General features: G+C 40.6%; 1 protein-coding gene across 18 annotated transcripts in view; it reads left to right on the top strand.

Moving 5' to 3' along the window:
* The first annotated feature begins 370 nt into the window (after nt 1-370).
* The window catches only part of LOC139373300 (ubiquitin-associated protein 2-like), an 83,475-nt gene continuing 58,969 nt past the window's right edge, over nt 371-24,876 (top strand). For 14 of the 18 annotated variants that reach the window (XM_071113674.1, XM_071113670.1, XM_071113665.1 and 11 more), the window contains exons 1-7: nt 402-590; nt 3,767-3,897; nt 13,891-13,968; nt 19,825-19,935; nt 20,165-20,339; nt 20,592-20,687; nt 23,993-24,047. In XM_071113674.1, coding sequence (XP_070969775.1) covers nt 3,796-3,897; nt 13,891-13,968; nt 19,825-19,935; nt 20,165-20,339; nt 20,592-20,687; nt 23,993-24,047 — 617 coding nt within the window. In that variant the 5' untranslated portion in view covers nt 402-590; nt 3,767-3,795. Of the gene's footprint in view, nt 591-3,766; nt 3,898-13,890; nt 13,969-19,824; nt 19,936-20,164; nt 20,340-20,591; nt 20,688-23,992; nt 24,048-24,876 lie in introns of all 18 variants that reach the window. The other 4 variants (XM_071113673.1, XM_071113676.1, XM_071113664.1 and 1 more) reach the window with 3 other exon arrangements.

The raw sequence follows: 24,876 nt of genomic DNA, 5'->3' as shown, positions 1-24,876 counted from the left end.
GCACACTTGCGAAGTGTGCAAAGCTGTCAAGGCAAAGGGTGGCTACTTTGAAGAATGTAAAATATATTTTGCTTTAACACTTTTGGTTACCACATGATTCCCTATCTGTTATTTCATGGTTTTGATTTCTCCGCTATTATACAATGTAGAAAATAGTACAAATAAAGAAACCCTTGAATGAGTAGGTGTCAACTTTGGACTGGTACTGTATATTAGCCTTATAGTGGTCCTGCTAAACACCCAATCAATAAGACAAATCGGACAGTCTAGGATAGGCAATTACTATAAATATTTTAGTTTATCTATTTTATTGCAGTTCTTAGAGGTGGGTGACCACGTGTCGAATGTCTAGCTTCCTTGAAGCGCCCAGTCAACCACATGACGGAGCTATATGTAGCGTCAGAGTGGAAAAGAAACAGGTACATTCCAAGTCCCTCGCTTATTGTCTGCGCGAGTCGGTTCGGCATAATTCCTCACATAGATACGTGTATTACTCTAGAGGTTTTATTTTGTCGAATTTCGACTAGGAGGTCGATAGAGAGACCGCTTGGTCGGTTGTGTTGCAGAATCAGACTTCAACTGGGTTTCTGGTCAGTATATCATTTATTTACATTATTTTGGGCCTACGGGCCTACCTAGAGCCTCTGTGTCGTGTGTGTGTGTGTATACAAGAACACATCGGTAGCGTTTCTAAAGGGGTGTCTTGGTTCTGCATAGTGCAATTTGTGCGTTAATTACCACGTTAATGTGCGGCCTATGCGTCTGTGGGCTCAATAGCATGCGGTACGAATGAACATGTGGATACGTTAAGCTAACGGTGGTGATTTGAGTGGTTGAGAACAATGTAGTTAGCTAGTTGCAATGCTGATTGTTAGTAAGTCTTATTTTCGCCATCGTCGAGGTTGAGAAGAACGGAATCTCATCGACAACTTCGATAAAGCTAACGTTAGCTGGATGTCCCCTAAAAAATGACATAGCATCTTAGCTAGCTAAATGTTAGTCAATGTTTTCGAAACAATTATATTTCTTGAAATACCTGATGTTAACTAACTAATGGTTTTAGTTACAAACTCCATGAATATTATTTAACGTCAGCTAGCCAAGTTAAGCCAAAGACACCAATAGCTAGTTAGCGCGCTAACGTCAGCTAAATAAAAACATGTTGAGAATATATCCGTAGTGATGTTGCATCGTTCGCTAGTAGACACCATTAAAACATGCTAAATTAGCTAGCAAGCTACCTGTAGTTATTTTTAGTTGACGTTAGCTAGCTAACTTCCCAGCAAATGTGGGACAAACGTAATTTGCCTGGTCTCAATTAGTTAACGAACTCCCATTACATCGGACAGCATTTGCATATACGAGTTATCCAACGTTACCCAATTAAAGTGAATTAGTTAACGTTAGCTGTCCAATTAGCTAACTTGGTTAAAATTAGTTAAGGTTAGCTAGTTAACCATCACTTTGGATGGGTCGTTACCACAACCAGTCATAAACCCTATCTATTTCCACAAGTTCACTAATGAAAATTAGGGCTGGGAATTGCCAGGGATCTCATGATACGATATTCTCAGATTCTTAAGTGCTACTACGATTTAATTGAACATTTTATTTAACATTCATATTTACAATGACGGCCTACCAAAAGGCCGGGATGGGGGCTAGGATTAAAAATAAAATATATAAAAAAATATATAAATATAGGATAAAACACACATCACGAGACACTACATAAAGCGAGACCTAAAGTCAACAACATAGCAAGGCAGCAACACATGACGACATGGTAGCAGCACAAAACATGGTACAAACATTATTGGGCACAGACAACAGCACAAAGGGCAAGAAGGTAGAGACAATACATCACACAAAGCAGCCACGGAACTGTCCAGTAAGTGTCGATGATTGAGTCTTTGAATAAAGAGATGTGGGATAAAACTGTCCAGTTGAAGTGTTTGTTGCAGCTTGTTCCAGTCGCTAGCTGCAGCAAACTGAAGAGGAGCGACCCAGGAATGTGTCCTTTGGGGACCTTTAACAGAATGTGACTGGCAGAACGGGTGTTGTATGTAGAGGATGAGGGCTGTAGTAGGTGTCTCAAATAGGGGTGAGTGAGGCCTCTGAGGGTTTCTAGAAATGAGCATCAATATCCCACATGTCTTGCGATAGGTATAAAGAGATGACCAGCTTCCAGAGGAGTATAGAGTGCAGTGATTGTGTCCTATAAGGAGCATTGGTGGCAAATCTTATGGCCGAATGGTAAAGAACGTCTGTCTGCCTGAGAGCACCCTTACCTGCCAATCTATAAATTGTCTCTGTAATCTAGCGTGGGTAGGACGGTCATTTGAATCAGGGTTAGTTTGGCAGTTGGGGTGAAAGAGGAACAATTACGATAGAGGAAACCAAGTCTAGATTTAACTTTAGCCTGCAGCTTTGATATGTGCTAAGAGAAGGACAGTGTACCATCTAGCAATACTCCCAAGTACTTGTATGAGGTGACTACCTAATTTTTTGATATGCCACACCTGTCAGGTGGATGGATTATTTTGGCAAAGAAGAAATGCTCTCTAAAAGGGGTGTAAACAAATTTGTGCACAACATTTGAGAGAAATACACTTCTTCTGCATAGGAAACATTTCTGGGATATTTTATTTCAGCTCATGAAACATTGGACCAATACTGTACATGTTGCATTTTTATATTTTTGAACAGTATTTTTATGGCTATTTAATGTTCCAAACAGATTGCTCACCATATGCAGCAGAGGGTCAAGAGAGCCATGAGAATGAGTTCTGAACTGTCATGAAAACATTGGCTTCCTATTTAAAAGGACAAGCAATGAAGGAAAAATAGAGGTTTTTGGTACAGGAAACTTGTGCAATTTTTTTGTTGTTGTGATATTATAAAAATGAGATGATAGATATATATATATATATTTTCAAATAGTATCCCGATATACAGTGGGGCAAAAAAGTATTTAGTCAGCCACCAATTGTGCAAGTTCTCCCACTTAAAAAGATGAGAGGCCTGTAATTTTCATCATAGGTACACTTCAACTATGAGAGACAAAATGAGAGAAAAAAAATCCAGAATCACATTGTAGGATTTATAATAATGAATTTATTTGCAAATTATGGTGGAAAATAAGTATTTGGTCAAAAACAAAAGTTTATCAATACTTTGTTATATACCTATATACCCTTTGTTGGCAATGACAGACTAAATACTTTTTTTGCCCCACTGGACAGTATTTACTGTGAGTTTGTCAAACCAATGGGGGAGGGGGGGACATAAAGTTGTTCCTGGGAGAAGTACAGGCAGGGTGCGCATTACCCTGTGCCTGGTTACCCCAAGTTACCCTAAGAGTTAGGCCTACATTATATTCCTGTGTTTATGCAAGTTTTTTGGGACATACAGTTCATCAATATGCTGATTAGTTAAAATATTTACTTTTGGGATCTAGCTAATGATTAGCCCAATAGGGTAAATGTTGCCCCATGCTTCAGCCTAATTATTTATAGCCACCTTGCAGCATCATTTGGACTACATGTGATAATGTTTATTGCTAATAGCATACCTGATAGTATAAGCTATATGCATGGTCCTGTATATTAAGAATTTTACCCATCTTATTGTAGAAATCATGTTTCATTCATTTAGGTTGTGGAATGTCCTTTTAAAGTCACCAGAACTGAGATTCTTAGTCTGGGAGGACCCTGGACCCCTTCTATTTGCCACAGAACCTCACTCTCCCATTTTTCTTTCGCAGGTGTTATTCCTTTGTAAATACTGTAAACTATGACCCCAGTGGGCGGAAACCGAGCCCGCGGCAGCTGGGAGCAGCAGACGCAGACAGGCCAGACGCAGACAGGCCAGACACAGCACAAGCAGAGGCCTCAGGTTGGTACCCGGCCCTCGACCCTGCTGCCCACACAGGATGTCATGCACTTAGTCACCTCACACACTGACCCAACAGCTGATGCATTAGTTTTCATGGTGAAACACATTGGAAGTGGTTCTGGATGATTTTTACATTGGTGTGTGTCCCACATGACACCTTATTTCCTAAAGTGCACTACTTTTGACCAGAGCCCTATGGTCAAAAGTAGGGCCAAGACAAAACCAGTATTGCGATACGCATTAGTATCATGGCAAGGAATCACAACACAAAGCAGATTGATCTTCTTAAGGAAAACAGTCCTAAAGTTTGAAACAAACATGTTGTCATCCAAACTATAGCACACAATATTTTACATACAGCAGGTTTTTAAAAGGCCGAAGAGACTGGTCTGCTTCGTGTCTTCATTTTTGCCATGCAAAAAGCATTGCAATTACAGCCCTAGTCAAAATCAGTGCACCACTTTAAGGAATAGGGTGCCATTTTGGGGAGCACACACTGACCCAACAGCAGATGCTTTAGTTTTCATGGTGCAATGCCTTAGTTGGAAGTAGTACTCAGTGTTTTCCACAGGTATCTGGAGTAGCCAGCCAAATAAAAAAAGTAACCAGCCAGGCCTCCCCTGAGCAAAAACATTTTTTGCCGCCTGACCCATATTTTGGTGGCCTCTGGTACATTCTAATGCCTTGGTTCCAGCTGAAATACACAGCAAAATGATTGAGTACTTTATCAACTTTACCTCCCAGATTAAGAAATGTTGTGATATTTTATTTAACCTTTATTTAACTAGGCAAGTCAGTTAAAGAAAAACTAACAGGACTGTGAGAGCCGGAATTCTTACTTGGTTGGTAGGTGATCAAATACTTATGTCATGCAATAAAATGCAAATTAATTACTTAAAGATCATACAATGTGATTTTCTGGATTTTTGTTTTAGATTCCGTCTCTCACAGTTGAAGTGTACCTATGATAAAAATTACAGACCTCTACATGCTTTGTAAGTATGATTTTAACGCCGATACCGATTTATTTGATGATCAAAAAAGCCAAAAAAGCCGATATCGATTAATCGGTAGTTCAGTTACCTTTGTTCCTGTACCCAAGAAATCAATGGTGGACATATTGAAGCAAGTGGTGACAGCAGACTGGAATAGGGAGAGATTGAACATGCCGTTAACACTCCAGCCAGCTGGTCTGCGCATGCTCTGACATGGAACCCAAACCATCTGTGCTCGTGCACCATTGTGCATAAATTAATTTTGTCCCCCCACACCAAACACGATCACGACACACCGGTTAAAATATCAAAACAAACTCTGAATCAATTATATTCATTTGGGAACAGGTCAAAATGCATTAAACACTTATGGCAATTTAGCTAGCTAGCTTGCACTTGCTAGCTAATTTGTCCTGGGATATAAACATTAAGTTATGTTACCTGAAATGCACAATGTCCTCTACTCCACCAACTCTACTCTAATCCATACATAAAACGGTCAAACAAATTGTTTCTAGTCATCTCTCATTCTTCCAGATGTTTTCTTCTCGTGACTTTATATTGCGGTTGGAAACTTTCATAAATTCGGTGCATTTCCGCCACTGACCTCGTTCGTCTTCAGTCACCCAAGTGGGTATAACCAATGAGGAGATGGGAGAGGCAGGACTTGCAGCGCGATTTCTCTTTGTAGACCTTGCCGCTTGTCTCGTGTCTAAGGTGTTGAATTGCGACTCCACTTTGTCTCTACTGACTTTTTGCCTGTTTGTTTGCCTTACGCAGGGAACTACAAATATACTTTTCATATTTGACCATATACCCAGTCACCTTGCCATGGTTAAATGCGGTGGATCGCGCTTTCAGGTTTGCGTAAATGCTGCCATCTATCCACGGTTTCTGGTTTGGGTAGGTTTTAATAGTCCCAGTGGGAACAACATCCTCTATACACTTCCTGATGAACTCAGTCGCTGTGTCCGTGTATACATCAAATGTTTTTCTGAGGCTACCTGGCACATGTCCCAGTCTGTGTGACCAAAACAATCTTGAAGCATGGATTCCGATTGGTCAGTCCAGTGTTGAATAGACCTTAGCGCTAGTGATGCACCGATATGAAATTTTTTGGCCGATACCGCTATCTGATATTTTCCATGCCAAATAAAAACAATTCCGATATTTAACATTTTGCGCCCTCTTAAGCATTCTAGTACAGTTAAATAGTTAACACACAAATGGAAGCAGCGGTCTAAGGCACTGCATCTCAATGCAAGAGGCATCACTACAGTCCCTGGTCAAATCCAGGCTGTATCACATCCGGTCGGGATTGGGAGTCCCATAGGGCGGCGTATAATTGGCCCAGCATCGTCCTGGTTTGGCCGGGGCAGGCCGCAATTGTAAATAAGAATTTGTTTTTAACTGACTTGCCTAGTTAAGATTACTCACACACTACACTGACCCAAAAGTTATTTTGTTGGCATTTACGTATGTCCCCATTACCAGCAAAACGTAATCAAAACCTATTTTTTTCACTTACTTGCTGTGCTGTTTCGTTGTTCAGTCGTTTCATTCTCAACCAGGATTTCTATGGAAGGCCGTTGGGTCTTCGCGTGTCAAAAAATGTACTATTTAACACTATTTGACATGTCAAATAAGCTTGTTGACCAATCAGGACCTGAATATGATTGCGCGTCACAATTTAACGCGTTCATACATTTTTACGTAGTTATTACACATTGATTACACTCACTCTTATTTCAGATGTCATAACGATTCATCGATACGTATGCTATGATGCTGGTAAAGTTGTCTCGTGCACCTAGAGTACTGGTCATAAATAAAGCTAGCCAGCTCATGGATGCAAACAATCTGTTTTCAGTTGCTATAGTTAACTAGCTAACTATATAGCTAGGTGTCATCTAAAGTAATCCTAATTTATAAGACAGTTCTTATTTGATTAATGGTGGTCGGACCCATCTGTTGTAGCTAGCCACAAAAAGGATTAGCCACAATAGTGGACTTTGAGGTTAGCCTTCAAAGTAAAATTATGGCATAATTCTACTATTTGTATTAATTTGCATCACTGTCAATTACATACTTGTATTTTGAAGGCAAACTGCAAATTCCGCTATTGTGCCTAATCCTTTTTGTGGCTAGCTTCACAACACATAACCCAGTCCGGTCGAGCCTCACTAGCCAGATGACGCTAGCTGGCTGCTTATACCGTTAGCTTTGGGCAACAGGGTTAAGTAGCTGACTAGCTATTTATTTTCATGAACTGAAGTTCAATTTCATTAGGCGAACAACAAGTGGCAACCTAGCTAATACTTACTCACAAGGATTCCTAAATTATTGCCAAGAATAATGAAAATGACTGCAGTGTCTACTGGTCATTGTTTTCAGGCTAGTTGTATTGGTGCTAGCTAGGTACCAAGCTAAAGCTAGCTACCCCAGAAGTTGCGGTCGAACAAATAATGCTGTATTACCAAAGTGGTATTGTAAACACATCGTTCGAGGCCGGTGTTTGCTGACCTTTTTGTATAGCTTTGACCGTGCTAATATCTTTTTTGACACGCAAAGACCCAAACGGTGTTCCATAGTATGTATGTCGTGAAGCTAATTACCGTGATGCTATTACTGTGTAACTCTGGTAGGGCAACATCGGAAAAATAGCGCACTTGGTAGATTTATCCGGTGCTCGACCAGTCAGCGAAAGCCAACATCACCCACGACAGAGAGCGGTTGATTGTCAATGGCAATGAATTCCATTATCTTGGCTTTAATGGATTTCGCCTTTTGAGTTCTCACTGACATTTTGTTACTCTTTCAAATGACTTGTTGACTGCTTAATCCACACAGCACATATTGTGGGCTTGTTTAGGAATGCTGTGTTGCACAACATTTTACGTGGCGTCATTACGTCATGTACCTTCGTTATATAGGTAAGCACGTCAGCTTTGACATCGGTTTTGCACATCGGGCGTTAAACTAGACATTGGCCGATAACGATGTTGGCATTTTTAGCTAATATCGTACGATTCTGATAAATTCACCGATATATTATGCATCCCTACTTAGCACGGGTACCTTGTGTTTCTGTCTATAGGAAGGGAGGAGCAGAATGGAGTTGTGATCTGATTTGCATAAGGGAAGATGGAGGGGAGGGAGGGCCTTGTAGCCATGCCAGGAGGGAGAGTAACAATGGTTGAGAGTTTTTGAAGCGTGAGTACTACAGGCAATGTGTTGACAGAACTTTGGTAGCGTTTTACTCAGATTTTATTTTTTAATGTCCTCAGCTAGAATAAATGCTGCCTCAGGATATGTGGATTCCAGTTTGCACAAAGTCCAGTGTAATTCCTTGAGGGCTATTGTGGTATTGGCTTGAGGGGGAATATACACGGCTGTGACTAACCAAAGATAATTCTCTTTGGAGGTAATACGGTCAGGCATTTCATTGTGGTATTCTAGGTCGGGTGAACAAAAGGACTTTATTTTTTGTACGTTATCACAATCACATCATGAGTAGTCAATCATGAAACACTGTTCTGCCTTCTTCCCGGAGAGTTCTTTATTCCTGTCTGTGCGATGTACTGAGAACCCAGCTGGCCTTATGGACGGGGACAGTTCATCCGGAGAGAGCCATGATTTTGTGAAACGTATGTTACAGTCCCTGATGTCTTTCTGGAAGGAGATCCGGGCCCTGAGCTCATCTACTTTATTGACCAGGGGCTGAACATTAGAGAGTAATATACTCGGAATCGGTGGATGGTGTGCACGCCTCCTGGATTCAGACTAGAAGTCCACTCCTTAAACCTTTTCTCCACCGGTGGCATCTTGGAGCAGCCTCTGGGATATGTTCAATTTCCTTGAGGGGTACGTACAAATGATCCAATTCATAAAAGTCATGTTTCTGGTCGGAATGCTGGTGAGTTAACGCCCCTCACACAAACGTTAATATAAGAAATAACAACAAGGCCTATACAGTGCATTCGGAAAGCTTTCAGACCCCTTTAATTTTTCCACATTAAGTTACAACATTATTTGAAAATGGATTTAATTTTTTTATTTTTATCTCAACACAATATCCCATTATGACAACAGAAATTTTTGCTAATGTATTTGAAATAAAAAAATGAAGTCACATATACATACAGTTGAAGTCAGAAGTGTACATACACCTTAGCCAAATACATTTTAAACTGTTTTTCCACAATTCCTGACATGTAATCCTAGTAAAAATTCCCTGTCTTAGGTCAGTTAGGATCACCACTTTATTTTAAGAATGTGAAATGTCAGAATAATACTAGAGAAGGATTTTTCAGCTTTTATTTCTTTCACCACATTCCCAGCGGGTCAGAAGATTACATACACTCAATTAGTATTTGGTAGCATTGCCTTTCAATTGTTTAACTTGGGTCAAACATTTTAGGTAGCCTTCCACGGGTTTCCCATAATAAGTTGGGTGATTTTTGGCCCATTCCTGACACAGCTGGTGTAAATGAGTCAGGCCTCCTTCCTTCCACACGCTTCTTCAGTTTTGCCCACAAATTTTCTATAGGATTGTTGTCAGGGCTTTGTGATGGCCACTCCAATACCTTGACTTTGATGTCCTTAAGCCTTTTTGCCACAACTTTGGAAGTATGCTTGGGATCGTTGTCCATTTGCGACCAAGCTTTAACTCCTGACTGATGTCTTGAGATGTTACTTAAATATATCCACATAATTATCCTGCCTCATGATGCCATCTATTTTGTGAAGTGCACCAGTCCCTCCTGCAGCAAAGCACCCCCACAACATGATGCTGCCACCCCAGTGCTTCACGGTTTGGATGGTGTTCTTCGGCTTGCAAGTCTACCCTTTTTCCTCCAAACATAACGATGGTCATTATGGCCAAAGAGTTATATTTTTGTTTCATCAGACGAGATGCACGATCTTTGTCCCCATGTGCAGTTGCAAACCGTAGTCTGGCTTTTTTATGGCGGTTGTGGAGCAGTGGCTTCTTCCTTGTGGAGCTGCCTTTTAGATTATGTCGATTGTTACGAATCCCTTTTGGCCCGACAGTCTAGGGGGGATGGTAATGAGACCCGTAACATAACTCATGCAAATTATAATAGTGACAAAGTAAAAGTGTGAACGAAATAACCACAACTGAAATCTACCGTCAAACTCAGGGTGTTTATTAATAAACACACGGTAATGGAGGGAGCAGGAAGAGGGGCTGAGCTGGACCCAAGGAAAGAAACAATAAGTATTCAAAAACCCCCTAAGCTAGACTAGCCTACTTTAACAGCTAACTAACTAACCAAAAATACAGTGGGTGGTCCGCCCAGTTCTAACTAGTGTAGTTAACAAAGTCTACCTACGGGTAGTGTGTGCCCATGGGCGACTTGTCTTGGTTCCCCCTTTTCCCACCAGCAATCAAACACAAACACCATAACCAAAAACAATACTCACAATACTCACAAAGTGCTATGGAGGTGCTCAAACAAAAGAGAGGTTAATACACAGAGAGAGTGAAACACAGAGATCTACAAACATGGCATTTACAGAGAGATTGAGCTCTAGAGCAAACAACTGATGGGGTTTTTAAACCAAGGGAAAGGAACTGTGATAGGGTAGGAAACAGGAGGTGTGTCTTCTGATTGATGATTGGATTGGTGACTGATTGGGGAGTGATGATTTTCACCTGTGAGGGGAGAAGGAGAGAAAAGAACACAGGATATACACACACACACACACACAGACACAGGATACCTGTATACGTAACATCAATATAGGTTTTTACTAGTTTTTTTTACTGTGGATACAGATACTTTTGTACCTGTTTCCTCCAGCATCTTCACAAGGTCCTTTGCTGCCGTTCTGGGAATATTTTGAACTTTTCGTGTCAAAGTACGTTCATCTCTGGGAGACAGAACGAGCTTATGATAAACTCCTTCCTGAGCTTATGATGGATACGTGGTCCAATGTTGTTTATACTTGCATACTATTGTTTGTACAGGTGAACGTGGTGCCTTCAGGCGTTTGGAAATTGCTCCCAAGGATGAACCAGACTTGTGGAGGTCTACAATTTTTTTCTTGATGTCTTGACTGATTTCTTTTGATTTTCAAATCAAATCTAATTTTATTGGTCACATACACATGGCGAGTGTAGCGAAATGCTTGTGCTTTTAGTTCCGACCATGCAGTAATATCTAACAAGTAATGCAACAATTCCACAACAACTACCTTTTACACACAAGTGTTAAGGAATGAATAAGAATATGTACATATAAATATATGGATAAGCGATGCAAGATGCAGTAGATGGTATAAAGTACAGTATATACACTAGTAGTATATACACTGCTAGTAGTATATAGTATACACTGCTCCACATATGAGATGAGTAATGTAGAGTATGTAAACAATATATGAAGTGGCGTTTGTTTAAAGTGACTAGTGATACCTTTATTACATCCCATTTTTAATTATTAAAGTGGCTAGAGATTTTGAGCCAGTATGTTGGCAGCAGCTACTCAATGTTAGTGATGGCTGTTTAACAGTCTGATGGCCTTGAGATAGAAGCTGTTTTTCAGTCTCTCGGTACCAGCTTTGATGCACCTGTTCTGACCTCGCCTTCTGGATGATAGCGGGGTGAACAGGCAGTGGCTCGGGTGGTTGTTGTCTTTGATGATAATTTTGGCCTTCCTGTGACATCGGGTGTTGTAGGTGTTCTGGAGGGCAGGTAGAGGAACTTAATTTTCCACCTTCTACACTACTGTCCCGTCGATATGGATAGCGGGGTGCTCCCTCTGCTGTTTCCTGAAGTCCACGAGCATCTCCTTTTGTTGACCTTGAGTGTGAGGTGGGCCCTAACCTCCTCCCTGTAGGCCATCGTGTCGTTGTTGGTAATCAAGCCCACTACTGTTGTCATCTGAAAACTTGATGATTGAGTTGGAGGCGTGCATGGCCACGCAGTCATGGGTGATCAGGGTGTACAGGAGAGGGCTGAGAACCCACCCTTGTGGGGTCCCAGTGTTGAGCATCAGCGGGGGGGAGATGTTTCCTACCCTCACCACCTGGGGGCGTCCCATCAAGTCCAGGACCCAGATGCACAGGGCAAGTTTGGAGGGTACTATGTTGTTAAATGCTGTCCTGTAGTCAATTAACAGCATTCTTACATAGGTATTTCTCTTGTCCAGATGCTTTAGGGCAGTGTGATTGCGTCATCTCTGGACCTATTGGGGCGGTAAGCAAATTGGAGTGGGTGAAGGCGATATGGGTGTCGGGTAGGGTGAAGGCGATATGATCCTTGACTAATCTCTCAAAGCACTTCATGATGACGGTAGTTTCCCATGATGTCAAGCACAGAGGCACTGAGTATGAAGGTAGGCCTTGAAATACATCTACATGTACACCTCCAATTGACTCAAATCATGGCTAGGCTATCAGAAGCTTCTTTAAGCCATTACATTTTCTGGAACTTTCCAAGCTTTTTAAAGGCACAGCCAACTTATTGTATGTAAACTTCTGACCCACTGGAATTGTGATACAGTGAATTATAAGTGAAATAATCTGTCTGTAAACAATTGTTGGAAAAATTATGTGTGTCATGCACAAATTAGATGTCCTAACCGCCTAAACTACAGTTTGTTAACAATAAATTTGTGGAGTGGTTGAAACACTTAGATTGTAGTCATTAAAACGTGTTTATGTAAACTTCTGACTTCAACTAAGTATTCAGACCCTTTATTCAGTACTTTGTTGAAGCACCTTTCGCAGCGATTACATTGTCGAGTCTTCTTGGGTATGATGCTACAGGAGTGAGAGTCCTTTTAGGTTCATTTTGGCGTACTCCAAGAGGGCTATCTTGTGCCTTTTACTGAGTAGTGACTTCCGTTTGGCCACTCTTCCATGAAGGCTTGATTTGGTGGAGTTCTGCAGAGATGGTTGTCTTCCTGGAAGGTACTCCTATATCCACAGAGGAACTCTAGAGCTCTGTCAGTGACCATTCGGTTCTTGGTCACCTCCCTGACCTTATATACACAGGTGTGTGCCTTTCCAAATTATGTCCAGTCAATTGAATTTACCAGAGTTGGACATGAATCAAGTTGTGGAAATATCTCAAGGATGATCAATGGAAACACAATGCACCTGATCTCAATTTCAAGTCTCATAGCAAAGGGTCTGAGTACTTATGTACAGGTTTTTCTGTTTTTATTTTGAATAAATTTGCAAAAAAAATTACCTGTTTTTGCTCTGTCATTAAGAGCGAATTGTGTGTAGATTGTGAAAAAACATTTATTTAGAATAAGACTGTTAATTAAATAAAGTTGAGAAAGTCAAGAGGTCTGAATACTTTGCGAATGAACTGTATATGAGTAAAATGGTAGTACAAAAGAACCCTGAAATTCTCTCACGAACGATGAAGCATTTTTCTCTCCTCACTCCGTGTAATGAAATTGAACTACAACCAATCCCAGTGCACAAATAACACTGCCCACAGGTACCGTGATGCGGGGCAGACTGTCAAACCAGCAGTGTTTTTCTGTCATCACTCGCTTGATGACTGACAGGGCGACACCTGTCCTATCAATAGATAGCTAGGAGATGCATATCGTTCCTTCTAGTGGAGAAGGCTCGGACAACTTTTATTTCTGACTAGATAATTGAAAAATGACCTATATTAATTGAAGTGGAAAACACTGAGTTCTGTATGATTTTATGTTGTCAGGATCACCCACCTGTGCATTTTTTTTCACTTGGGGCTCTATCCAATCTGTATTGCTGAAGCGTTAGATTGCGCAATAGAAATGTAAAGGTAATTTCCGATTGAGCAGTTATGCAGCATTTGCCGGATTGACTAGACCCTTTAATTGTTTGTTTAATAGTGATGGAAAAGCTACACGTAGTACCGCACCAATTCTTAATGGGTGGATAAACGATTGTCATTGAAATGACATAAGAGACCCCTTTAAACAACTTTGTGACTTAGAAGTTGATGTTCCACCCTTTCTCCACACAGGCCACTGCTGAGCAGATCCGACTCGCGCAGATGATTTCGGACCACAATGATGCTGACTTTGAAGAGAAAGTCAAGCAGGTGAGAACTTAGCCTTCCCTTCATCACATGTAGCATCCCACTGCACTTTTAGACCCTTTTTGCTGCCTGAAGGGAGGTCCGTTACATTGGTGTACATTCAAAGAGATCTAGTATTGTTCCAGGGTTTCCCTTCAAGATATTTTGGTGCCAGCCAATGTGTCCGGGAACATTTTTATTTACTAAGCATTTGAGAAATTTACCGGACCCCTTCATTACTGATCTCTAATGTGTATATACTGTATTCTATGCAATCTACTGCATCTTGCCTATGCTGCACGGCCATCGCTCATCCATATATTTATATGTGCATATTCTTATTCATCCCTTTACGTTTGTGTGTATCAGATAGTCGTGAATTTGTTTGATTACGTGTTAGATATTACTGTACTGTTGGAACTAGAGACGCAAGCATTTCGCTACACTTGCATTAACATCTGCTAACCATGTGTATGTGACCAATAAAATGTGATTTGATTTGGTGCACAGCCCATTAATGAGTCCGCCCACTGTGCTTAGTATGACGGAAATCACATTTAGATTATGGTAATGCATCTTAACAGAACATGCAACTCATGTAATGAAGCAGCCAATAAAACATCACTTTCAAACATTTGCCAAATTTCCATTTGCGGGGGAGAACAGCTCACCTGGGAAAACACCATTCGAAACAGCGCATCTGATAGCGTTCCATATGTGACCGAAGAAAATCGCTGTTAGAAACCTAGATAGAGGGGGAATCTAAGATGCAACAACTAGGATGGGTTGCTAATACGACTAGGCTTGTGTCTTTGGCTTTTAGACAATATTTTTTTTGTTGATAAGAACCAATAGAACAGGAGAGAAATGGCATAGCTATGAGTCCAATAGGGAAGTAAATGGAAGTACTGTTGCCAAAATTATGTAATTACTCCAGTCTATACAGAAATAATCATTAAAAATACTTCACCAGAAAGCATGTCTTAGCCACAGAGGAATCGACGATCATTAGCTTCTATAAAAAAATAGCTGTGGATTGTTTGAAATCACTAGCCGTAGGTCTATGCCTGTTTGGCAAGCCCACACTTTAAGCAGCGCACGTGGCAATAGGCCTGGCTGGTTGAGTTGCGACTGTCAGTGAAAAGCATCTAAACTGTGTGTGTTGATAATGTCTTGAGTATAATTTAAAATGTTAAGACAAGAAGGGGAGTGGTGTGGCAGAATGGTTCTTATTTACAATGATGTCCTAACCCGGACAACACTGGTCCAATTGTGCGCCATCCTATGGGACTCCCAATCGGCCATTTGTGATACAGCCTGGAATTGTTTAAATTGTTTCATTGTGTGAATTGTTAGCCCTTTGTTTTGTTTTTGTCAATTCTCCATTTACATATTTCACCAGTAGTAAATATGTTGTTAATCCCCATAATTTGGTTACATAACATTTGTGTAATGCATGTTAATTAGCAAATTACAGTTATCATTCTGAGTGGAAATGTTGTTTGCAGAGTTCACAACCTGCTGCACATGCGATAAACCAGTTTGGGTTTATTTCATAACCATTATCTACGAGATTTGTCAATTATTTAATTGTCTTTTGTTTTGAGTGTGCCATGTGAGCAATGTGCAAGTGTCTGTTTTTTCTCTGTCCTGATAATGTTGAGAGAGTGCGTGCAGCTGAACACGCATAGAAGTACCTGACCTGCTGTGCGGAAATGTAGGAAGGCGTTTTTTTTCTCCATCCATTGCGAATTATATAGAAACTATAGTTCCTCACAGTAAGTTTTTAGAAAAATCTTTACAACAATCTCCCCCTCGATAATCACCCATCCTCGGTGTGAAAGGGCAATGGAAGTTGTAGGCCTACTGCTGTGTTTCCATTCACTCATATCTTTAGCCGCCAATGGATCTCAATGTGTCTATATGGCTGGTGATCTCGCATAAAGTTGACTTTTAGATTTGTATCATTTCGATTCAGATTTTTATGATTAACCACGTGGCAATGATTTTGAGAAAATAAACGTTATTATTGAAATGAAACTGTTCCACGAAAATGTGCATATGAAAATCATAACTGGCACACTGAACTGTAGAAATGGTAGGAAACTCACACGCACCTATGACGTCTTTTTTTATAAAAGAATTGCCTCCACATTTCCATGGTTGGAGTTAATAGGCACTATTGGCTACTTTGATGCCAGGTAAGACATGCCTCATAATATGAAATAAAAATTCAGGTTTCAAACAATTAAGTATGTCTCCAACTCACATTGTAAAGTGGTGGGTAATGTGCTGATAGCCTGTTGCTTGCACTTGAATTGTGAATGGGAGGCGCTCTTCAATTACCCGTTGAGAAATAAAAATAGTAATGCTTTAATCATGCACCAAAACTGTTTTTAACACGCAATTGTATTTAGAATTGTTGCGCATTTTACTCTAGCAGCAACCAGCTGAAGAGCTGCAAAATAAATCCTTCTCAAAATAGGCTCTGTATGCTTTTCGCTTGCGATAGTTGTTGAATAAATAAGATGCATGATGACTAATGAAAATACACAGGACAATTTTTAATTACACTAAATTATGCAAATTATCCTATAGACCTATAAGCATGACGGTCAAATGTATTTCCTTCAACTGGTATTTCTATCAATGGAAAAAAGCATTGGGATTTTTTTTCTCGCGGCCATTTTGGCCTGCAACTGTTTTATTTATCGACTTTGCATATATTTTATTGGCCAAAAGCCGCCAATTGCCAACTAACGGAAACCCTGTAGTAGAGGTCGACCGATTTATGATTTTTCAACACCGATACCGATTATTGGAGGACCAAAAAAGCCGATACCGATTAATCGGCCGAATAAAAAAAAAAAAAAAAAGATATATATATATATTTATTTGTAATAATAACAATTTCAACAATACTGAATGAACACTTAATATAATACATCAATAAAAATCAATTTAGCCTCAAATAAATAATGACATTTGGTTTAAATATTGCAAAAACAAAGTGTTGGAAGTAAAAGTGCAATATGTGCCATGTAAAAAAGCTAATGTTTGAGTTCCTTACTCAGAACATGAGAACATATAAAAGTTGGTGGTTCCTTTTAACCTGAGACTTCAATATTCCAAGGTAGGAGGTTTTAGGTTGTAGTTAATATAGTATTTATAGGACTATTTCGCTCTATACCATTTGTATTTCATATACCTTTGACTATTGGATGTTCTTATAGGCACTATAGTATTGCCAGTGTAACAGTATAGCTTCTGTCCCTCTCCTCGCCCCTACCTGGGCTCGAACCAGGAACACATCGACAACAGCCACACTCGAAGCAGCGTTACCCATCGCTCCACTGGCAGAGCAAGGGGAATAACTACTCGCAAGTCTCAGAGCGAGTGACGTTTGAAACGCTATTAGCGCACACCCAGCTAACTAGCTAGCCATTTCACATCGGTCACACCAGCCATTAGGCTGATAGGCTTGAAGTTATAAACAGCGCTGTGCTTGCGAAGAGCTGCTGGCAAAACGCATGAAAGTGCTGTTTGAATGAATACTTACGAGCCTGCTGCTGCCTACCATCGCTCAGTCAGACTGCTCTATCAAATCATAGACTTAATTATAACATAATAACTCACAGAAATACGAGCCTTTGGTCATTAATATGGTTGAATTTCGAAAACAAAACGTTTATTATTTCAGTGAAATGCCTGATTCACATTATAGTGCCAAACTAATCGTACGGTATTTTATCTAACGGGTGGCATCCCTAAGTCTAAATATTCTTGTTACATTGCTCAACCTTCAATGTTATGTCATAATTACGTAAAATTCTGGCAAATTAGTTCACAATGAGCCAGGCTGCCCAAACACGCATGACTCTGCGTACAATGAACGCAAGAGAAATTACACAATTTCACCTGGTTAATATTGCCTGCTAACCTGGATTTATTTTAGCTAAATATGAAGGTTTAAAAACATATACTTCTGTGTATTGGTTTTAAGAAAGGCATTGGTGTTTATGGTTGGGTACAGTCATCTAACGATTGTGCTTTTTTCGCAAATGCGCTTTTGTTAAATCATCCCCCAGCGTTGCATCGATTATATGCAACGCAGGACACGCTAGATAAACGAGTATCATCAACCACGTAACTAGTGATTATGATTGATTGTTTTTTATAAGATAAGTTTAATGCTAGCTAGCAACTTACCTTGGCTTCTACTGCGTTCGCGTAACAGGCAGGCTCCTCGTGGAGTGCAATGAGAGGCAGGTGGTTAGAGCGTTGGACTAGTTAACTGTAAGGTTGCAAGATTGAATCCCCTGAGCTGACAAGGTGAAAATCTGTCGTTCTGCCCCTGACTTGCCTAGTTAAATAAAGGTATAAAAAAATATACTTAAAAAAAATCGGCGCCCAAAAATACCTATTTCCAATTGTTATGAAAACTTGATATCGGCCCTAATTAATCTGCCATACCGATTAATCGGTGGACCTCTACACTGTAGTGTCCTGACTTGCAGCATCAAACCACCTTTTAGTATCTTTTTCTCTGGTCTGCTAACTAGAGCTGAGCTTTACTTCACTTCCTGAAGTATAAATTAATCAGATGCGTTCCTTAACAGTTGGGGGAATTGGCCTATGTGGATAGGGCTATATTGAAATAGGAAAGGCATAAGCATGGTAGCAATTGAACGGGAACAGTTCTAAGATTATGGGACAATTTATTAGACAAGCTGAGGACACAACAGGTTCACCTACCACAAGACTGAATCCAAACATTATACGGTTTTATGTGGATTTTACATTTACTGTACTTTTTGCCGCATTTGTTTACAAAATCTGAAAATACTCCATTTATTCAGTAACATAACAATATTTCTGGAAAGTATGCGGTAGGAGCAACATAAGACCAAAAAATTACAAGGGTTTGACAGAGGACTAACTGGTGTCTCCCAAGTGGCAACACACCTCTCCAAAGTGTGCACAGTTCCTAAGTAATTTCAATGTACTTTTATGACTCAAAGAAGAGTGTTCAACTACAAGGTGCTTTTTTTTTTTAGCTGACCTAGCTGTGTGGTTTCGGGACCAGTGCAGGCACACTTTTAGTTTTGTTCGGAATTACAACCCTACATCCCCTCCATTGCACCTATTACTTTTTACGCAATCCAAAAACTGACCATTTTAAATTACAAACTGGGACAGGTGGGTGTCATTTCAAAGCTTGTTCTCTTGCCAACATGACTAGCTAAGTTATAAAATACAATCTTAGTGTTAGGCTTTCACAAAGCAATTCAGAGATACTTATTTGTAATTTTGGTGTGCATAGGAGTCATGAGTGCATTTAGGTGCGTATTACTTCACAATAGACAAACGGGCTCATTCTGTTCAAATCAACCCAATGTATGATGCCATCTCATCTTGTAACTACATCAGACATAGTAATGATAAATGCTGACACTGTATATGATATAGAAATGTGAAGTGCACATTTGGAAGGGTGTTTGGCTTGTTTGTATGACATCAAAGTGGTATTTGTTAAAATAGTCTCATCTTTCAAAATACATCGATTCTTCTTAATTTACAGCATTTCCCAGTCAATTTCTTTTGCAAAAGTTGCCCAATTAGGAGGAGGGATGTGGGCAACTTCTTGTCATGTGCGGTGTTCAAGTTCAGAACGGCTGTCAATCAAAATCCATATAGCACTGAAGCACAGAGCCTGAGCTCTGATGTCATTTATAGCATGTTACTGTACAGTCGCTGCGTTCCAATTTAGGCGCTTATCAGTGACCAAATCTGCCATTTTCAACCCATATATCGGTACGAGTGTATTGGGCTACATGGCAATATACTCACTGAAGATTCTCATCCGTTTCCCCCGTCCAGCTGATTGACATCACAGGCAAGGACCAGGATGAGTCCATGATTGCGCTGCACGACTGCAACGGAGATGTCAACAGAGCCATCAATGTGTTGCTGGAGGGTAGCCCAGATACTGTGAGTTTGGTCTTTGTCAGGGCTTATGAGTTGGACCAAAGGGAGGGAGTTAACAAGGTTAACCATCTAGCTCACTACAGGGCGAATCCTAACTTCCACTTAAGTAAATTTTCATTTAGTCTTGCATTCATGTCAGTGGGAGACTACGTACAAATTTGACTTAAGTGGAAGTTAGGTTTTGCCTAACATAATCAAACAACCCTGTCGGTCACCTCACCGGTCTCCTCAGGACTCTTGGGAGATGGTGGGGAAGAAGAAAGGAGTGTCTGGTCAGAAGGAGCCTGGCCACGCCGAGACCGGAGAGGAAGGAAAGGATAACAGGGAGAGAGGAGCAGAGAGGGACGTGGCACGTCGTAGAGGTGGGGCCTCACGCAGGGGCCGAGGGGCCAGCAGGGGACGAGAGTGTGAGTAGAGATCACATACCTTTGCATTGTCATGGGAAGTGACACTGGCACCCCAGTGTAGACCCTTTGTGGTTCCTGCCGTTGTCATGGAGGGACAGTGTGTGCCACAAATATTCTCGCCTTAGATTTCTGAAGAAAAAAACATTCCCGCATTGTAGCGACTTAACCGACATTCTAACTTCAAACCTAATTTCAGACTTCACACGCATCTGTTTTCCCTCACTACCTCATGCGTGTTCCCTCTCCTCTCAGTCCGTGGACAGGAGAATGGTCTGGATGGCGGAAAGGCTGCTGGGATAGCAGGCAGGGGCACAGAGCGAGGCCACAGGGGGAGAGGCAGAGGAAGAGGTAAGTTTCTCCACTACATAGAGTGCATTCGGAAAGTATTCAGAACCCTTGACTTTTTCCGCATTTTGTTATGTTATAGCCTTATTCTAAAATTGATTAAATAGTTTTTTCCCCTCACCAATCTACACACGCTATCCCATAATGACAAAGCAAAAACTGGATTTTAGAAATGTTTGCTAAAAAAATATTACATTTACAGAAGTATTTAAACACATTCAAACACAGACTTGAGTATTATTTGGTATGACACTACAAGCTTTGCACACCTGTATTTGGGGAGTTTCTCCCCTTCTCTGCAGATCCTCTCAAGCTCTGTCAGGTTGGCTTGTCTCTCAGTCCCTGCCGCTGGATAAACATCCCCACCGCATGATGCTGCCACCACCATGCTTCACCGTAGGGAGGGTGCCAGGTTTCCTTCAGACGTGACGTTTGGCATTCAGGCCAAAGCGTTTAACCTTGGTTTCATCAGATCAGAGAATCTTGTTTCTCATGGTCTGAGAGTCCTTACAGCCCACTCCACGTGGGCTGTAATGTGCCTTTTACTGAAGAGTGGCTTCTGTCTGGCACTCTACCATAAAGGCCTGGTTGGTGGAGTGCTGCAGAGATTATTGTCCTTCTTGAGGGTTCTGGCTCTCCCGTCTCCATAGGAGATCTCTGGAGCTCTGTCGGAGTGACCATTGGGTTCTTGTTCACCTACCTGACCAAGGCCCTTCTCCCCAGATAGCTCAGTTTGGCCGAGCGGCCAGCTCTAGGAAGAGTCTTGGTGGTCTCAAACTTTTTTCCATTTAAGAATGATGGAGGCCAGTGTGTTCTTGGGGACCTTCAATGCTGCAGACATGTTTTGGTACCCTTCCCCAGATCTGTGCCTCGACACAATCCTGTCTCGGAGCGCTACTGGCAATTTCTTCAACCTCATGGCTTGGTTTTTGCTCTCACGTGCACTGTCAACTGTGGGACCTTATATAGACAGGTGTGTGCCTTTGCAAATCATGTCCATCAATTGAATTTACCACAGGTGGACTCCAAGTTGTAGAAACATCTCAAGGATGATCAATGGAAACAGGATGTACCTGAGCTCAATTTTGAGTCTCACAGCAAAGGCTCTGAATACTTTTGTAAATAAGGTATTTCAGTCTTATTTCTAATACATTTGCAAAAATATCTTACCCTGTTTTTGCTTTGTCATTACCGGATATTGTGTGTAGATTGATGAGGATTTTTATTTATTTAATCCATTTTAGAATAAGGCTGTAACGTAACAGAATGTGGAAAAGGGGAATGGGTCTGAATACTTTCAGAATGCACCGTAATATGGCCCATGGGTTTCGGTGTGAAGAGCTTGTTGATTGGACTCCTGAAACGAGCTGTGTTCAAATACTCACACTAACCATACTATTTGTGACATAAATTGAGTATATAGTATGCTTATTGGCCATTGTATGGATATAGTTAGTATGCCAAAAGTTCCCGGATGTCGTGCTAAATTTGCCAAAATATGAAGTATAGATGCAGTGGACACTATCTGTGCTTTTTGTGCCCATAATGTAATTCTTCAGAAAATGGGCATTGCTTCACAACGTTTTCAGATTTGAAGAAATTGTCGGAAAATATGCAGCCGACGAGAGCGGATACAAATTCGTTGCTTTAACTAATTATGACAAATGTTAACAAAATGTTGAGCAATGTAAGTAATGTCTTTTCAAATAAGTTATGTTACGCGTTATGTTGGCTGACAATTTGTTATCTACGCTATCCTTACGAACCGCACAGCATATCATTACAACATTATGTACCAGGTATGTTAGTTACCTACTGTAACATTAGTAGGCTGCTCGTACAACAAACTTGCCAGTATATTTTCTTTATGCTATCAAACTAACTACTCAACTTGTATTTACTTGATTATTCACATCATTCATAGCTTAGCTAAATGGTATAGTCGTACAGGTCGTAAATTCGCTCTGGCTATCTACCCAGATTTCAGAGCACTCTCATCTGACTACCAGAGGCAGAGCGCAGAATAACTGATGAATTTACAAACGCTCAACAACTGTTGAATGTGGCTGGTGTCATTAAACATCGGCAAAAAAAGTAATTAAATTGTTGGCAGCATCACAGTTAGTCATCAACGCTCTGGATAACATGAAAACAGGTTAACCAGCTCTGCTAGGGCGAGTAAAATGGTCCGCTTGAGATGTTATCCAGTTAGCTTGGGTGCTTGATTGCCGTTGTGAGTTCAGTACGCTCAGATCAACCCTATTCCACGGCCATATTGTCAAGTGTGCGCTCTGAATTTAAGAACGGACAATCTGACAACGCCCTGAATTTACGAATGCTCAGAGCGCACTCTGGCATTCCAGATTTGAATTTACAAACACACCCGAAGTCTAGCTAGTAATTTGTTATGCTAACAAGCTAGCAAGAGGTTGCATAGCATCAACTTCTGATAGACAGGCAAAGTGCTAGTACTCTCAACTGAAAGGATACTGTTTGTTTACAGAATAATAAAATGAACTAATAGTATGTAGTGTATACTCATATTTTTATGTTCACCCTAATCTCATGATTGTCATTACATTTTGGGTTGACAATTAGGTTCTTACATTTTACTGTCAAAATAGGGCTCCAAAATGTTCAAATTAAAAAATATATATATATATGTGTGTATATGTATGTGTGTATGTATGTATATATACATATTAGAATAATTAGCATACATCTTCATGTGCACTAATATGACAGGCTAATTCATTTGGGGCTAATTCACCACCTGAGAGAGTAAACTCAAAACACATTAGCTAGATTGTAAACTCTAAATATAATACCTACTGCTAGTAGCCATGTATTAATCTAACAGTAAATTTGAGGCCTGTTATATTTAGGCAATGAGGCTTATATGCACTCGCAATGGCCTGTGTGCATTTTGCATGATCCGTAGCTCAATGCCATATCTGATATCTCGATTGTAAAACTGTGCCCTATTAGCTCAATATTGACGTATGACAATAATGCACTTTACTGTTTCACCAAATCATGGTTTTAGCCGCTCAAAAAACAAGACTTTGGAATGCGGTGACTAGATAGAATGTGCAGCTTGCACCGATTCCACCAAATAAACATTTTACTCTTACAGCCAAGTCAAAGGGTCACAAAATGTGACTAAATTGTTGCAGAATGCAGGGCTCCATCTGTTGTAGGGGCGCGCAATAACATTTGAATATGCATTGTCCACAAGGACAATGCATTGTATTTTCTGTAGTGTTATGTTTTTTTCAATAGTGTAACTTGACTGTCCCTCTCTCTAGGGGAAGAGCGTGACCGAGGCAGGCGAGGGAGCAGGTTTTCAGCACAGGGCATGGGGTAAGTGAACACCTGTGCTGCTCACAGAGAGGGATTTATTTTCCCGCATACCTGTTGCCATGGTCACCAGAGAGCAGGACCTCAGCCTATTGTTAAGGCTTAATACATCGGCCAAATCAAGTTGAAATGCGGGGCTGTACATAAACCCTTATGTAACTCCACTGAGCTTTTCTGTCTCTGATTAACGGATTTGCATTAAAGTCAAATATAGATAGACCCACACCATATCTGTAACTCAATGGGTGGGCATTGAGATTGTTGCACATATGGTTCTGCTCTGTGTCTGTGGCATATGGTGTGTTCTAGTTCCTTGTCCCTTCCCTTTGGGTTAAATGGGAAACAGGTTTGTATGTGTGAGTTGTGTGTTTTGTCTGTCAGTATGCATCGTCTCACCCAACCCTGGTCATTGAGTGCCCTAGATGTCATCACATAGGAAGTGGTTAGGCCTATATACTTTCAATTGCTTTGAAGATGATCACAGTGCTGAGATTTTAAACCAGCTTTGATAATGAGTAGTATCAAATTCACTCAACATAAGACATATTAGTGTATCTTGTACAGTGGGGCAAAAAAGTATTTAGTCAGCCACCAATTGTGCAAGTTAAAACTTAAAAAGATGAGAGGCCTGTAATTTTCATCATAGGTACACTTCAACTATGACAGACAAAATGAAAAACAAATCCAGAAAATCACATCGTAGGATTTTTTATGAATTTATTTGCAAATTATGGTGGAAAATAAGTATTTGGCCACCTACAAACAAGCAAGATATTTATCTTTCACAGACCTGTAACTTCTTCTTTAAGAGGTTCCTTTGTCCTCCACTCAT

The sequence above is a fragment of the Oncorhynchus clarkii genome, chromosome 18 (genome assembly GCF_045791955.1).
Source record: "Oncorhynchus clarkii lewisi isolate Uvic-CL-2024 chromosome 18, UVic_Ocla_1.0, whole genome shotgun sequence".
Lineage (NCBI taxonomy): Eukaryota > Metazoa > Chordata > Actinopteri > Salmoniformes > Salmonidae > Oncorhynchus > Oncorhynchus clarkii.
The sequence above is the reverse complement of the archived record's forward strand: the minus strand, read 5'-3'. Positions and strand labels throughout refer to the sequence as shown.